Source organism: Dreissena polymorpha, chromosome 1 (assembly GCF_020536995.1).
Source record: "Dreissena polymorpha isolate Duluth1 chromosome 1, UMN_Dpol_1.0, whole genome shotgun sequence".
Lineage (NCBI taxonomy): Eukaryota > Metazoa > Mollusca > Bivalvia > Myida > Dreissenidae > Dreissena > Dreissena polymorpha.
The window spans coordinates 94,295,907-94,312,423 of record NC_068355.1 but is presented as its reverse complement, the minus strand read 5'-3'; the positions used below and the strand labels follow the sequence as shown (position 1 = coordinate 94,312,423).

General features: G+C 35.1%; 2 protein-coding genes across 9 annotated transcripts in view; one reads left to right on the top strand and one right to left on the bottom strand.

Annotated features, from left to right (window-relative positions):
* Positions 1 to 16,517, top strand: part of LOC127837623 (uncharacterized) — a 163,711-nt gene that overhangs the window by 44,528 nt on the left and 102,666 nt on the right. The gene's annotated exons all lie outside the window — the stretch shown is intronic.
* Positions 1 to 16,517, bottom strand: part of LOC127841132 (uncharacterized) — a 322,925-nt gene that overhangs the window by 291,637 nt on the left and 14,771 nt on the right. Inside the window, exon 1 of one of the 8 annotated variants that reach the window (XM_052369776.1) lies at positions 8,587 to 8,697. The exons of the other annotated variants lie outside the window; for them this stretch is intronic. Coding sequence (XP_052225736.1) covers positions 8,587 to 8,681 — 95 coding nt within the window. The 5' untranslated portion in view covers positions 8,682 to 8,697. Of the gene's footprint in view, positions 1 to 8,586; positions 8,698 to 16,517 lie in introns of those variants that run through there. 8 annotated transcript variants of the gene reach the window in all.

Genomic DNA, 16,517 nt, shown 5'->3' with positions numbered 1-16,517 from the left:
AAAAATACGGAATTCCGTAATAATACGGAACACTTTCACCCATGTACTATGTAATGGTTCAAATAAGTATACAGTGTCAAATAAAAACAAGCATGGTAAATAAATGAACGCTTTGTGTTTCTTAGGCTTAATATGGGTATTATAGGGGTATATAGATTTGCACTTTTCCATGCATCCACGTGACTTTTCTGTATGTTACTTAGCACATATTCCTGCAATGTTACAAGTACAGTAACCAGGCATGTGAGCTTGCGCAACTCTATATTTTGGTTTTGTTTTTTTTTTCATTATAATTGTAGTTATGTCTCCTTTTTATAAAAAAAAAAGGACATTTTAAATATTTGTCCGTGTAAAATATACAGTTTTGCTACTAGAGGATCGACACCTTACATAATATTTATCATCTTGTAATTTTGCCCACCTGCATATTTTGGTAATTCTTTTTTCAACATACCCAGAGTTATGACCCCTGTTTAGCAAAGAAATCACATTTAACATTGTGTTGTGAGTAACTCAAAGAGTACAGCTGATAGTCGGATGAAATATTCTGAAAGTATTACCCACCATGTGAAATTATGCACCTTGATATTTTTGTATTTTTTTTCCATAAGAAGAGTTATGTCCCTTTAACCAAACAATCATATTTTTTTCAATTGTGAGAAGTGTAATTCAAACAAGAGATGTGTTTGTCCGAAACACAATGCCCGCTACTGTTTGATTTTTAAAAATCATTTGGCAGGTTCAGATAATTATCTCCCTTTAAAGCTTATTACTTCCCTTGGTCTTGTTTTTTTTACTTTTGACCTTGAAGGATGACCTCCAACCTTTCACCACTCAAAATGTGCAGCTCCATGAGATACACATGCATGCCAAATATCAATTTGCTATCTGAAGCGACATAGAAGTTATGAGCATTTTTCAAAACCTTAACGCTAAGTGTGACAGACAGACAGACAGAGGGACGGACGGAGGGATGGAAAGTCCGATCACTAAATGCCTCCTTCAGGGGCATAAAAAGATTGTTGATATAGGTATACGGTCAGGTAAACTCATGCAACTCCATTTTTGTTCATAATATTTTTACATTAGTGCATTGTCGGACAAAATGGACTGTAGAGGTGTCCATGTATTAAGAACACATTTCTAGTTGTTTATAAATGTATATACTGCAACTCATGTTAATGATAAACATTTTATAAATTAACACAACCCAAGACAAACGTAGTCTTCTGATTTATTTATTTTACATTTTTTCCAAAACATCATGCCGAGGCACTACCATTGCGAACGGCTTTGAATCAGTCATCCGTGAATTACTCAGTGTCACTATCAGTCGATAATTTCAGGGATTTTGGGTCAGTTTGTTGGCTATGTTATATAGTTTGTATCTTCCATGATCAAAACGAGGCCAGCTAGTTACTTAGGAGACTAATGATTTGCAGACATATACTAAGGTTGATATGTTTGGTCAAGAGGCAATGAAGATTTTATCTATAAGTGCGCATGGCGGCTTTTGCCTTTGAAACGGGCAAAGTGGCGCTTCAAAAAGGCGGCATGGCAAAGCGCCACGCAATAAGGGCCAGGGAAAAACACTAAGTTTTTATTTTAACAATCCTACAGTCACCCTACAATGTGCCATACTACCTACGTTGTATGAACTGCTTGCCCTAATTTGAAGCATGACCACCAACCCATGCGAAAGACAAAAATAATCTTACGGGACATGAGGTCCAACAACTTTTAAAATTCACCGGACCTTACAAGGTTTTCCCGGACCTTATTCTTCTCTAACCAAACAATAGAAAATACCTTCTATAGTTTATTTTTATGATAATTACGTTCACAATTTTCAACAATATTGAATACAATAAATAATAACTAAACAAAGCTGTTCTATCAAACAAGGGCTGTTTGTAAAACATGCATGCCCCCCATATGGGCTGTCAGTTGTAGTGGCAGCCATTGTGTGCATACGTTTTTTGTCACTGTGACCTTGACATTTGATCTAGTGAAGTTTCATGATCCTAGACCTAATTATTCTTGGTTATCATCAGGAATCCATTTGACTGTTTCGAGTCACTGTGACCTTGACCTTTGACCTAGTGACCTGAAAATTAATGGGGGTCATCTGCCAGTCATGATCAATGTACCTATGAAGTTTCATGATCCTAGGCGTAAGCATTCTTGAGTTATCATCCAAAAACCATTTTACTGTTTTGAGTCACTGTGACCTTGACCTTTGACCTAGTGACCTGAAAATAAATAGGGGTCTCTGCTAGTCATTATCAATGTACCTATTTAGTTTCATGATCCTAGGCGTAAGCATTCTTGAGTTATCATCCGGAAACCATTTTACTGTTTTGAGTCGCTGTGACCTTGACCTTTGACCTAGTGACCTAAAAATTAATAGGGGTCATCTGCCAGTCATGATCAAAGTTCCTATGAAGTTTCATGATCCAAGGCATAAGCATTTGTGAGTTACATGTATCATCCGGAAACCATTTTACTATTTCGAGTCACTGTGACCTTGACCTTTGACCTAGTGACCTAAAAATCAATAGGGGTCATCTGCTAGTCATGATCAATGTTCCTATGAAGTTTCCTGATCCTAGGCGTAAGCATTCATGAGTTTTCATCCGCAATCCATTTTACTTTTTCGAGTCACTGTGACCTTGACCTTTGACCTAGTAACCTGAAAATCAATAGGGTCTTCTGCCAGTCATGATCAATATACCTATGAAGTTTCATGATCCTATGCCTAAGTACTCTTGAGTTATCATCCGGAAACCATTTTACTATTTTGAGTCACTGTGACCTTGACCTTTGACCTAGTGACCTGAAAATCAATAGGGGTCATCTGCCAGTCATGATCAATGTACCTATGAAGTTTCATGATCCTAGGCCTAAGCGTTCTTGAGTTATCATCTGGAAACCATCTGGTAGACGGACCGACCATCATGTGCAAAACAATATACCCCCTCTTCTTCAAAGGGGGCATAAAAAATGGGGTAAAACATTCAATTAAAATTGCTGAAAGCTTTTACAGTTTTTTTTAAACATTTCAAGTTATTTAATCGTTGAAACAGCCGCTTCTACTGCTCATTTTTACATACAATCTTGACAAGGAACAAGCAACGGTCATGTGGTTTACCGCATGGGCTTCCGCAGGAATGATCCTAGGGAGGGGTCAAGGGGGGGGTCTCCTTTGCCGCCGGAGGCGTAGAAAACTTTGAGAATAAGGCCAGATCATGGTGCATCATAAAAAATATCTGGAAGGTTACAGGCCAGGATTTGGAATTGATAAATTGACTGTATTGGAGTGGGTTATACCTTTTTTTTCTCTCCTTTGATCATATAAACTTTTCTCATACAGAATCAAAATACAGTTTCTGACGTACGTGATACCATAGGAACTGTGAGAACAATCATTAAGCATTTCAGAGAGAGCCCTAAGAGAAGAACGCTAGTTCCGAACACACCATTGTAAAGCGAAACAAGGTGGACTGCAAAGTAAACAAATTGTGTTTGTGAAACACTATGTCCCCATATATTTGACCTTTGACCTTGAAGGATGACCTTGACCTCTCACCACTCAAAATATGCAGCTCCATGAGATACACATGCATGCCAAATATGAAGTTGCTATCTTCAATATTGCAAAAGTTATGGCAAATGTTTAAGTTTGACGCAAACAAACAAACAAAGCAACAAACCAACAGACAGGGCAAAAAACAAAGCAACAAACCAACAGACAGGGCAAAAACAATATGTCCCACACTATAGTGGTGGGGGACATAAAACGCATACGAACATTCACTAACCATTTCAGCGAAATACGTCATCAGTTAGAATATTTAGCGCAAAACAAAAAGAATACGAAATGACGATAGACCGCACATCAGCTATGGACGGCAAGTGATACGGCTGCATTTGTGATAAGGCAGGGTGTTTTTTTTACTAAGAAAGTGACGCCGATATTCGGCATCTTCTACCAGAATTTTTTCCTCTCAAAATACAATTTCCCCTCATAAATATCATTTTTCCCCAAAATATAATATTTTTCCCTTAAGGAAATGTTTTTTAGCATAGGTGCGTTTACGCACCTATGCCTATGGTATATACCACATTTCGAAAATCCACATCCGTCGGTTGCCCTTTATGAAGCCTTACCTGATCAAAAATCAGACGAAATATCTATTTAATTTAGTATATGGTCATTCTTACAAATTTTTTTTTGAAACGTTTTTCTAACGTTTTCTTCCAAGAATATTGCTGACACCGTTTTTAGTGAATTTTTCTAAGACCGTTTTATGTTAAAAAATCTTCTTATAACCTAAAACAAATTTCGTTCGTAAAACAATTCTATCTGCACTATAAATCTCAATCTCCTACGCAGTGGCCTCCCTTATACTAGAAGTTACTGACCGGGCGAAGCAAGGGAAGTAACTGCTGTGAGGAGTTTCTATAAAAATCTGCATTCAGAAATCTGTATTCATAACTCAATCTGTTGTGCATGTCTGCATCTAACGCTTACCACAAGTTTTACGACAAATTCTTGACGCAGACGAATAGGGTAGCGTCTATTTTCATTTGTGAAAAGAATAGTTCGATACAGATCTGTCCGTGCTTAAATTTTGAAAGGCTTGGGTAATTATTGTTCATAAGCGTTTCAAACACTGATGTAAATGGAAAGATTATCTATTTAAATAGTCGGTAATTGTTTGAAATTATTGATTTGAGAAATTCGCGGATGGCGATATCGAACTACATTATACCATGTGACGCCATTCTTCCCTGTATCTTGCACCTATGCTTTTAACGCCATCGGCGCTCTCGTTTCCTTTAGGCAGTCGACACTTATCCAATTTGTACCATGTACAACGATCTCTCTCTTCCGACAAACACACAAATCTGGGAACCCCAGTGATTCTAAATAAAGCTCTTAAATTACGTCATGGAAACCATGCAACTAATCGAATCACTAGACTATTTTACTGGATTCCAGTCTTGACCTTTGATCTATATAGTGACCTGAAAATCTATAGGGGTCATTTATATTTATATTTAAAATATGCCTAATGTTAAAACTTAAACAAAAATCCCCTGAAGTGCTGATGCTATTTAAAAAAGTACGTCCTCATTCCAGCCCTAATGATTCATAAAGAATATCTCAAAATCTTATATTTAAAAAATGCCTAATGTTAAAACTTTAATAAAAATCCCCTGAAGTGTTGATACTTTTTTGCAACATAATAACAAGTGGACCTCTGCCATGATTGCTGTAATTTGAGCTCTGGGATCATTCAGTTACAAAGCATATTTAAACAATGGATCATATCTGGTTAAACTGACTGAATTAAATAGCCATAATTAAATAACAAAAGCACTACCAACACTAATGTCTACTATAATACTGGTCTTTAATTTATCTTTAGCCTCTTTGACTCTTTCTGTTGAAAACAATTTAAGCAGTGACACATACGCCTTTATAAATGTTATATTGTTCTATGATAATATATAAAGATTCAAAAGGTTTGAACAGAATCATTAGACATCAGTGGGCACAAGAAGATTTTAGGCTCCACAAAATCTCACCTCTTTGAATCAAAGTTTGTTAATTGAGTGAATGATCTCATCAGAAAATCCAAAATGTTTATAGGGGCAAATAAAAAGTATTTCCCCATGAAAATGCATATTCTTTGTTTTCAAAAAGGTTTGTATCTAAAAAATAATGTTTTATTTTCTACTTTACATACATGCCTTTAGTGGGATTCAAACTAATGCCTACACAAAACCTACGTCTTTGAAATTTTAACTTCACTTTAAGTCCTCTTATTAATAGTGTGCATGTGTATCGTGGAACTTAATGTACATTTCATTACCATATTTTTCAGGTTATATGTCACACCGGAACGTAAGATGCATCCCCTATTTTTTTACCTTTTTCAAATTGTGTCCACATATAAGACGCATCGGGGTATACCACGTACATACTCCAAGATGAAATACATGTAATCCCAAATATGCATTCAAAATGTTCATCCATAAAATTTGCATTCTTTCTTAATGCTCAATTTTAGATCGAAGATGCCTAGTCAAAGTGATACCTGTCATTCGTGACCTCACATTTTTCATCACTTTATTTATTTTCTCCATCACACACCGTGTTTCCACACAATAAGTCAGTAGACGTGCTAAGCGTGTTTTCATAACACCCAATACGAAATCCAATTTTGTGCGGATATTGTCTTTATATAATCAATATACAGTAAAATAACTGTTTAAATAATTACTCAACGAAAAGACCGTAACAATAAAGATAGCGCGTGTTTGATTTGATATTAAATTAGAGGAAATGTCAAATTATTCGCTATCTGATTCGCGGTATAATTGTTTAAAAAAATACCATAGAAACTTTTAACCAAAATCAAAAGAACTCAATGTTCTCTGCGCTACAATGTTTGTATCCAAAAATCAATACACGCACGCTTTCCATGCGTCGGGACAAAGGAATCAACAGGAAATATACATGTGACTGCATATTGGAAGTAAGCATTTGAAAACGTCGTATCAACATAAAAAATCGGAAGTGTATTTCGGATTACAAATTATTATTTTCATTTGGGAATTTAACAAAACATTATATTTGTTTTATATTTGTAATGAATTTAAAATTAATGTGTTAAAACGCTTAAAGTGTTGAAAAATTTTTTTTAAATAAAATTACACATGAAAAACACAATTTCCAGGAGGATTATAACCGTTGGCTATCATCAGTCTCTAACGTAACTTGCCATGATTTTATTGCCGAATAGTACACTGATTTTATTGTGGGGTAGTACACTGATTTTATTGTGGGGTAGTACACTGATTTTATTGAGGGGTAGTACACTGATTTTATTGCGGGGTAGTACACTGATTTTATTGTGGGGTAGTACACTGATTTTATTGTGGGGTAGTACACTGTAGGGACTGCTTAATGTGGTATGTAAAACAACGCCATATAACTGCAATAAACCCCTGAAAATATTGATTGATAGTGACATGGGTTATTAACACATCTGATTAAAAAAAATTAATTCTGTTTATCTTGTTTTTATTTTTGTCTTTAAATAAGAAGCTTCCGTAAATAAGTTGCATGTCTTTTTTGTCTGTAAAAAAAGTGTTATATACCCCGAAAAATACAGTATATATTATAACTATACTTCCAATTGTCCCATGCATACTAAAAGTCTCTGTGGCGACATTTTCTTATTTAGGTATCCAAATGTTTTAATGAGTGTTTATAAAATGGAGACATTATACAAACAAATGTGCCAAGCAACCATTTAATCCATTTTTGTTTAAAGTTAATATTATTTTTCAAAATACAATAAGGTATCAACCATCATTCTGCCCCTTTAATTATGCATATTTAAAAATAAGATAATTATGATTTGGACAATGCAGAAGCCTATTCAAGTGTTTTACTCACTCAAATTGTCTTTGTTCATGACTGATTATTTTTATATACCAGTTTGATAACTGCATGTTGTTAATAAACTTTGTAGTGCCTGGCATATAAGATGAAACAGAGATAACAAATTGTTTGATACTTGCTAAGAAGCCAACACTCAATATACATGCAGGTAACTGATATCTTGAAATATAACCAATGCTATTGAATTTGATTCCTTGTTTTGGGGCCAGTGAAACCCCTGTGTCACCAGCAAAGCTAGCAAGTTCGACTGGTTTGTAAAATTCATTTTCATTTAAATTTAAATATTCTATCGAAGTAAAAAAAACATGAACTAGTTTTCATTTTGTAGCATATTAATTTCCTTGTTCGGTTTTCATTTTAAATCAAACAGATTTTTTTTCTGACACGAGGTCTGACAGTTTCGGGATTTATCCCAGACCTCATCAAAATTTTATCGGGAATGCCCGCAGTTAGACATCTTTTGCATGGGTTGATGACCACAAATCTATTGAAAACCAAAAGACTTCTGTACAAAGCCAAATTAAAACAAGAAGCATCATAAGCAAAATTTATGTAAACTCAATACAACATAACCTTGCAGTTTCACACATGAGTACATTTTTAGTCATTCGACTTTAAACGTCTGTATAAACCATTGGACCAGTTTTAATTCCTGGGGAAACAAGAAACTGTCAGAGACGGGTGATGCTCCCCAAAGGTTTTTTTGTCACAATATTGCACTATCTATTCAGATAAAAAGAAACGTCCATTAGTTGGGGGGACAAGAATTATTGCACTAAATGTACAGTTAATGGAAAATTTCAAAGGGCCATAACCCTGTGAAAAATAATCCGACCAGAACCCCCTGATAATTTGCAAATCTCCTCTTGGTAGTGAAGCTTCCCATAGTTTTATTGAATTCCGGTCATTAGGAGCTGAGAAATAGCCCGGACAAAAATTGTGCACGGACATACACACGGACGGACAGACGAAGCGGCGACTATATGCTCCCCCCCAAAAATTTTTGGAGGAGCATAATAAATGGGCCCGAGCAAAAGATAACAAGTCTGACAAATAAGAAAGACTTCAAATGATGTGGTTTTAAATTATTTTTAATGTTTAAATACCTGTGACTTAAGGAAACACATTTTGAGCAGCACAGCTGACTGTGGTTTTTGCAGAACATAATTTCCAGCTGTTTATTAGTGTGTATTTCACACATTAGTAAAACAGCCTCCCACTCCTTGTATACTGGCCAGTTTCTCATATTTTCCCGGTCATACTTAACATGTTTACTAAACAAATAATCATGTTGCTTACAGCACTCTCCACAGAAACACTGCTGACATTTGTCACAGTAATACAATGCATATTCTTCAATATTCTTGTTATCCTTGCATGATACACAACAAAAGAAGGTAACCCGATCAGAATATGTCGCCATTTTGTTAAAAAAATTTCAATAAAGTAATAAAAAGCACTTGTATTCGACTGCAATGTAAATCTATACTCCCTTTATAATATTACAAACAAGTGTTTTCACTTTCATAGCCTTGTGTCCATTGTGCAACGACAGATGTCTTTAAACCTCAATGAAACATGCACAATCTACAAATGACTTGCTACATTTAACTAACCCCAGATTACTCTGAAAATTGTATACCTGCTATATCATGTGACACAAACTTTGGTCTATAGCGTCACCAAGTGTACAATGTAGACTTTTGATTTAAAGTTTAAAAAAAAAATTCTAATTTTTTTTTTTTAACAATGTGATATTGAATCTTGAAATTTGAATAATAAAGGGACTTGTATGAGATCAAGTCAGTCAATTGTATTCCATTATCATTCACAGCTCTTAAAGGGACACAATAAACCCAGCCTACTTGTAGGAGGTGACCAATACAAGTTAACCCATTTATGCCTAGTGGACTCTTCCATCCTTCTAAATTGGATCAATTTTTTTCCAAAATTAGGGATGTCTAGTATATTTATTTCTATATTTAGAATATTTCTTACAGAAATTCCTTTAAGCAAACAGCGCAGACTCAGATGAGACACCACATTATGCGGCGTCTAATCTGGGTCTACGCTGTTTGCCAAGGTCTTTTTTCTAGACGCTAGGCATAAATGGGTTAAGGTTTGAGGAAAGTTAAATGTCAAAAATCCTGTCAGTGCTAGTGCTAAATTTTGTCTGTTCTCCACTTTGAGGTAGTAATAATATATTATAATAGTGTTTGACACCAATGTGACAGTAATACCTTTAATATTTTTTTATTGAGACAGAACTTTAGTAGATGATTCAAAACTAGACCGTTCTATTTCATGATTTCAAACCTTGTGTATCACAAGTATGTCCTTCGAAGTTCAAGTCATACAGAACGTATAGGTATCTTCTTAACCCTTTCACCTAAAAGTGAAAATGGCTTTTGCAATCAGCATAAACAGCAGTAACTCGCAGTCTGTTCAGGTTTTATGCTGTCTGCTGCTCATCAGTATCTAATGGTTAGGAATGAGGCCTTTAAAACTTGAATCTAGTATTAAAGGTTTTTAATTACATATAACTTTCTAAGGGACCACACATGCGTCAAAATACATAATTAAGTGGTAAAGGGTTACAGAAGTCTTTTGTACTCTGACATATTATGATAACAATGCTCACTCAACTTTCATAAGCTCGCATAACATCAGGGCTCAACATTAACCTAAAAACCAACTTGCCCTGCCGGGCAAGTACTTAGAAAATCTACTTGCCCTGAACGTAAAGCCATTTGCCCAAACATGAAATAGCACATTAACTGTAAATCTCATATTCTTTAATAAAGATCAAAATGATACACCACAAAACTTTTTTAGTTGTGAACATTTAACAAAATAACTACAGCAATTAAAGTCTAATTAAAGTCGAAATTAAATGCTCTTTGTTCTTTTTTGCAATTGCCCGGACGCACATTACTAGATTATAAAATAACCTGCCCGGACCCAACTTTTACTTGCCAGATGCAATAGGACAACCGTTATTGTTGAGCCCTGAAAATAATATCAGCCACAAAGGCACCAAATACTGATTGTACTCTGGAAATTGACTAGAGAGCCTAAAAATAGGCTTTAGGATTTCTGAGCAATAGTTATAAAAAAAAATTATAGTAGTCTTATGCTTTTAAAATCTCATTTGTTTCATATTCATAAAAACCAACTAATTAAAATCTACTGTCAGATAGTCTCTCAAAGAATTATATTAGACATTGCCAGTGAATGGCTATAATCTGACAAAAAAAAAATAAAATACAAAAATAATAGTTGAACAGCAAAAAATAAGTTTAAACACAAGATTTGTTTTCTTGCTTAAATAGATACCCAGTAGAACATAGCAGAAATTGTTTTGATATAGACAGCAAGAAACAAGGCATGTCACAGTAGAAATACAATGCTCCGGATGAAAATGCTTGTCATTAAATACATTGTATGTTATATCAGTTACAGAATACAAGGTATGGAGTGTAAATGAACATTCACAACATTTAACCTTGAAACCTTCCCAAGGTCAAGATGTACAGTACAGCCAAAGCGGCACAAACATAATCCGCGGCTACGCCACGGCCAGATTATTAGTCCGCGGCGGCCGAATCGTGTGTTCACGCGGCATATCGCCGTGGCACTCGGCATCGATCCGCGCAACGACGCCGAGTCTGTATTAACCACGCGTAATGGTTATGGACAAAGGTTATTTTTAAAGTTTTCACAAAATAAGCACTTTATAAGCATATATTCAACTTTGTGACCCGCGGGCCGGTTTCAAATTTTACCCCAGAAGCATAATTTTAACAAACTAAGAAGAGAACTATTTCATGTCACTTCATACCAAATTTGGTAGCCCTAGGCCATGCGTTATGGACAGAAAGAGTTTAAAAGTTTTCCCACAATAGGCCTTATAAAAGCATATGTTCAATTTTGTGACCCTCAGAGCAGGGTCAAACTTGACCCCAAGGGCATAATTTGAACAAACTTGGTAAAGGGCTATTAGATGTCACTACATACCAAATTTGGTAGCCCTAGGACCAATGGTTATGGACAAATGATTTTTAAAGTTTTCACAAAATAAGCCCTTTATAAGCATATTTTCAATTTTGTGACCCCCGGGGCAGTTTCAAATTTGACCACAGGGTCATAATTTGAACAAACTAAGAAGAGAACAATTACATGTCACTACATACCAAATTTGGTAGCCTTATGCCATACAGTTATTAACACAGATTTTTAAAGTTTTCCCACAATAGGCCTTATATAAGCATATGTTCAATTTTGTGACCCTCGGGGCAGGGTCAAATTTGACCCCAGGGACATAATTTGAACAAACTTGATAGAGGACTATAAGATGCCACTACATACCAAATTTGGTAGCCCTAGGCCCAATGGTTATGGACGGGAAAATTTGTACAGTTTTCACAAAATAGACCCTATATAAGCATATGTTCAATTTTGCGACTCCCGGGGTAGGCTCAAATTTGACCCCAGGGGAATAATTTGAACAAATTTGGTAGAGGACTATTAGATGTCTCTATGTTCCAAATTTGATAGCCCTAGGCCCAATGGTTATGGACGACAAGATTTTGAAAGTTTTCACAAAATAGGCCTTATATAAGCAAATTTTCAATTTTGTTACCCCCAGGGGCAGGGTAAAATTTGACCCCAGGGGCATTATTTGAACAAATTTGAAAGAGGTTGACCCCAGGAACATTCCTGAGAAACACAGGACCATGATATAAGCCCCCCTGGCCTTTGGCCAGTGGAGCTAAAAATGTCTGGAAAACTGTATTCAACGTGACCTTGACCTTTGACCTAGTGACCTGAAAATCAATAGGGGTCATCTGCCAGTCATGGCCAATGTACCTATGAAGTTTCATGATACTAGGCATAAGCGTTCTTGATTTATCATCTGGAAACCATTTTACTATTTTGGGTAACCGTGACCTCGACCTTTGACCTTGTGACCTCAAATCAAGTCATCTGCGAGTCAGGATCAATGTACCTATGAAGTTCCATGATCCTAGGCCTAAGCGATCTTGAGTTATCATCCGGAAACCATCTGGTGGACGGACAGACGGACATATGGACAGACCGACATGTGCAAAACAATATACTCCCTCTTCTTCGAAGGGGGGCATAATAGTATTGCTACTAGAGGACTAACACTTTACATAAATATTTATCATTGTGTAATTTAACCCACATGCATAGTTTGGTATGTCTTTTTTCAACATACCCAGAGTTATGGCCCCTGTTTAGCAAAGAAATCACATTTAAAATTGTGTTGTGAGTAACTCAAAGAAAACAGCTGAAAAAGGGATTAACTATTCTTAAAGTATTACCCATCATGTGAAATTATGCACCTTGATTTTTTTTTTAAGTTTTTTTTTTACATAAGAAGAGTTGTGTGACAGTCCCTTTAACCAAATGATATTTTTTCAATTGTGAGAATCGTTACTCAAATAGAGGGATACTTCTACAGTAACATATTAATCATCAGGTTAACTTGTGCAACTCCATATATTTGTTCATAATTTTAAGACATTTGTGCAGTTGTGGGACAAATTGGATTGTAGAGGTCTCCATGTACTCAAAACAATGTTCTAGTTGTTTATACTGTTTTCAATTTTAATATTGTAAACCTTGACCACACTATCAATAATAACAAATGCAAGAAAAGAGGCATGACTTTTAGTTTATGTATATTCCCACACATTTTTAAATAAGCCATCGATGAAAGTCAATATATTGTTCACAACCACCTGTCTTAAGTGGATTAAAAGTCAATGAATGAAAGCATTTAATAAGGGCAGTACTGTTATATATATGAAGAATGTCCAATTGTCCTACATGTACAGTGTTTTATGATAATGAAAATCTGTTAAAAATATTGTTATGATTGGTATAACAGGTACGTAAACTGACTGCGACACCTTTATACATGTAATTTCATGTTATAAGCTTCTGTGACTTCTGACCTATTGACCGAAACATGGATTTACCTCTTAATCTTCCTGCATGTAAACATAAAATATGTTGCATGGTTGTAGGACGAAGTATTCCCTAGACATCATGTGGAAACAATTTGTCTACAGACCAATATACAAACGGACCACAGGACAGATGCCAACCAAAATAACACGGCTTCTTAAAAGAGGGTCCTCTATTTCATAAAGTCTCAGCATGAACAATCTAGCCTGTGATGAGTGGCTTATGACATGCAACCTCATGGTCTAAAGTTTCAGCATGAACAATCTAGCCTGTGATGAGTGGCTTATGACACGCAACCTCATGGTCTACTCTGTCCCAATATATTGTGTTGTTATTTTACCTATGGTGATTACTTTGCTTTTGTTCTTGTCACATGATCTATTAGTGGAAAAGAAAAGACGCCATTGTAAATTGTTTTAAAGGATGATCCGAGAGATTGGTCTATTGTTTATTTATATGTGATATTTAAATACCATACAGTAGCAAGCCTTAGTGGCAATGATGTGTTTTTTTTAATTGGAATATATGAATAATAATTTTGCAATTTACTTTATACTACACAAAATAAGAAAAATTACAACTTTTTAAAAATTTGTCAAAAACATACTTTAATTGTATTCACATTATTTGCATTATTTGCAAAAAAATGGTTAAATGGCAGCAAAGCAAGAGCCAATCGCTGTTCATGAGCTATTTTCACATTCAAAATGTTAATTTCCTAATGTTAATGAAATCCAAGATACAAAACATGTTTATGATTATATTACACACATTTTTTTTTACAGTATTAAAAGTGTACTTAATATTGAACATAGTGGACTGCACATTTTCAACAAATATACTCACATTTGCTTTTCTAAATTATGCAAATAAAAACAAAGGTTTAAGAATTGTTGTGGTTTTTTTTCCTTTAAAGTCACATAATATCCACCGCATGAAATGTTTGTAAAAAGTTTATGTATTTTAAATCACATAATAGTGTTAGTAGATATAAAGAATAACAGGTTACTGCTTGATCTTTTTGTAATATACATGTATCAGGCAAAGCTTAGAATAATACAACGGCGAGGCTATTTTATTCGTGCCGAGCCTAATATATAACAAAACGATGGGACAGTAACCTGTTTTTCTGTTTATCATACCATATTTTCCTAAAAATCTGCAAAACAATCCATTTTTTATATTTAAAATGTATGGATCCCCGCTGAATTTGCTGATCCGGCTTTTACACGTTGACATACATGTAACAACAGCGTTGGAACAGAGGACACGAATAACAATTTAGAGAAAAATAGTTGTTTTACTACGAATGGGAAGAGTGCACCCGCTTTAACTATCAACGTCTTGAATTGGAGATCAGGAATGGACTGCAGCGACAATATTTAATGTTTGATTAAGACACATTTTTCTTCAACACATTCAAATAACACTATTACATCCCCGTCATGCAAAAATTGGTCTTATAGCATATTTGGCCAGCGTAGCTCAAGATTTCGTGATATCTCCTGGGTATCCTCTACATAATGCATATCCTGAAAAGACTGCTGGACTGGAGCTACGCTGGCAGCATATTGAATAAGACCCATTTTTACATGACACTGTTATTTACAAATCTCTGCATCTTGTGAATGGAACATCAAACCACAATACTTTCTAATAGAAAATTGAAGTCACATTAATTTGTGTTATTTAAAGCAAAATGGCAAATGTCAGTTGCCTATTCCGGATTACAGGAAAGATTTTCAAACAGACTGATTGCGTACAAATAAAGTCATGTACATCACGTATGTGTGGCTAGATAATTCAATGATTTCAGATCTAGCATGCAAACTATATTATTTTGGTAATTGAAAGACAAATGCAAGACAAACAACATTTACCTATATATTTTAGGTTTTCAATAATTTATTTCCATAAAATTCATGGCATTGTTATTTGATATCTTAAAAAGCAATATTGTATTATCAACATATATTTATTAATAGTACAGTCCATCTTCCCCTGAAAATTTACTGACCAAGCATGGACCCTGAACGTATTGGAGACAAAATCTATCACTGTAAGTGGGCCAAAATGAATATGAAAAGAGAAGTCAGCATTTCCCTACTCTGATAAGTGTTTCATCCGATACTACAGATGTGGTGATGATGTTGCCAATGTTCTGGGGGATACGTACTGTTCAAATCAGCCAATGGAATGAATGGAGTGTATTCATTTGGGTTTGTTGGCGTTATGTAAAGGTCATTTAAGGTAAAAGCTGGTTTTTTAAAAGATGTTGAATGAATTTATGTTTTGATATTACCCACTACTATGACAAGGATATGACATATATGCTCATTGGGTGTACAGTAAATCATATGCACTAATGACAAGGTCATGGCCTTGACTTTTGACCTAGTGATCTGAAAATCTATAGAGGTCATCTGCAAGTCATAATCAATGTACCTATGAAGTTTCATGATCCTAGGCATAAGCGTTCTTGAGTTATCATTCGGAAACCATTTTTCTATTTCGGGTCATCATTACCTTGACCTTTGACCTAGTGACCTTAAAATCAATATGGGGTCATTGGCCAGTCATGATCAATGTACCTATGAAGTTTCATGATCCTAGGCATAAGCGTTCTTGAGTTATCATCCGGAAACCATCTGGTGGACGGACATACGGACCCACATGTGCAAAACAATATAAAGGGCTCTTAAACCAGGCAATCACTTTTTCTAGGTAATCGAAGTAATCTAGGTAATCATAAGTAGTTTTTTAACAGCTTTAATTTCTTATTGCAGCTGGATAGAGATTTCTTCAATATTGGCAATAAAACACTAGACAAGAATTCTAGTACACATAAAGGTAGTCTTGTCTAAAAGGCTTGTGAGAATTGCTCATGAAGTATGACTTGTCTGACAGTGATTATAGAGCTCATAATTTGTGTTGAATGCACTTTGTTTCACAAGTTAAAACAATACATTCATAAATCAAACATGAGCTCTACAAATTGAACAAAGAACCCAGTGTATAATGTAAATCTATTCTATAATAA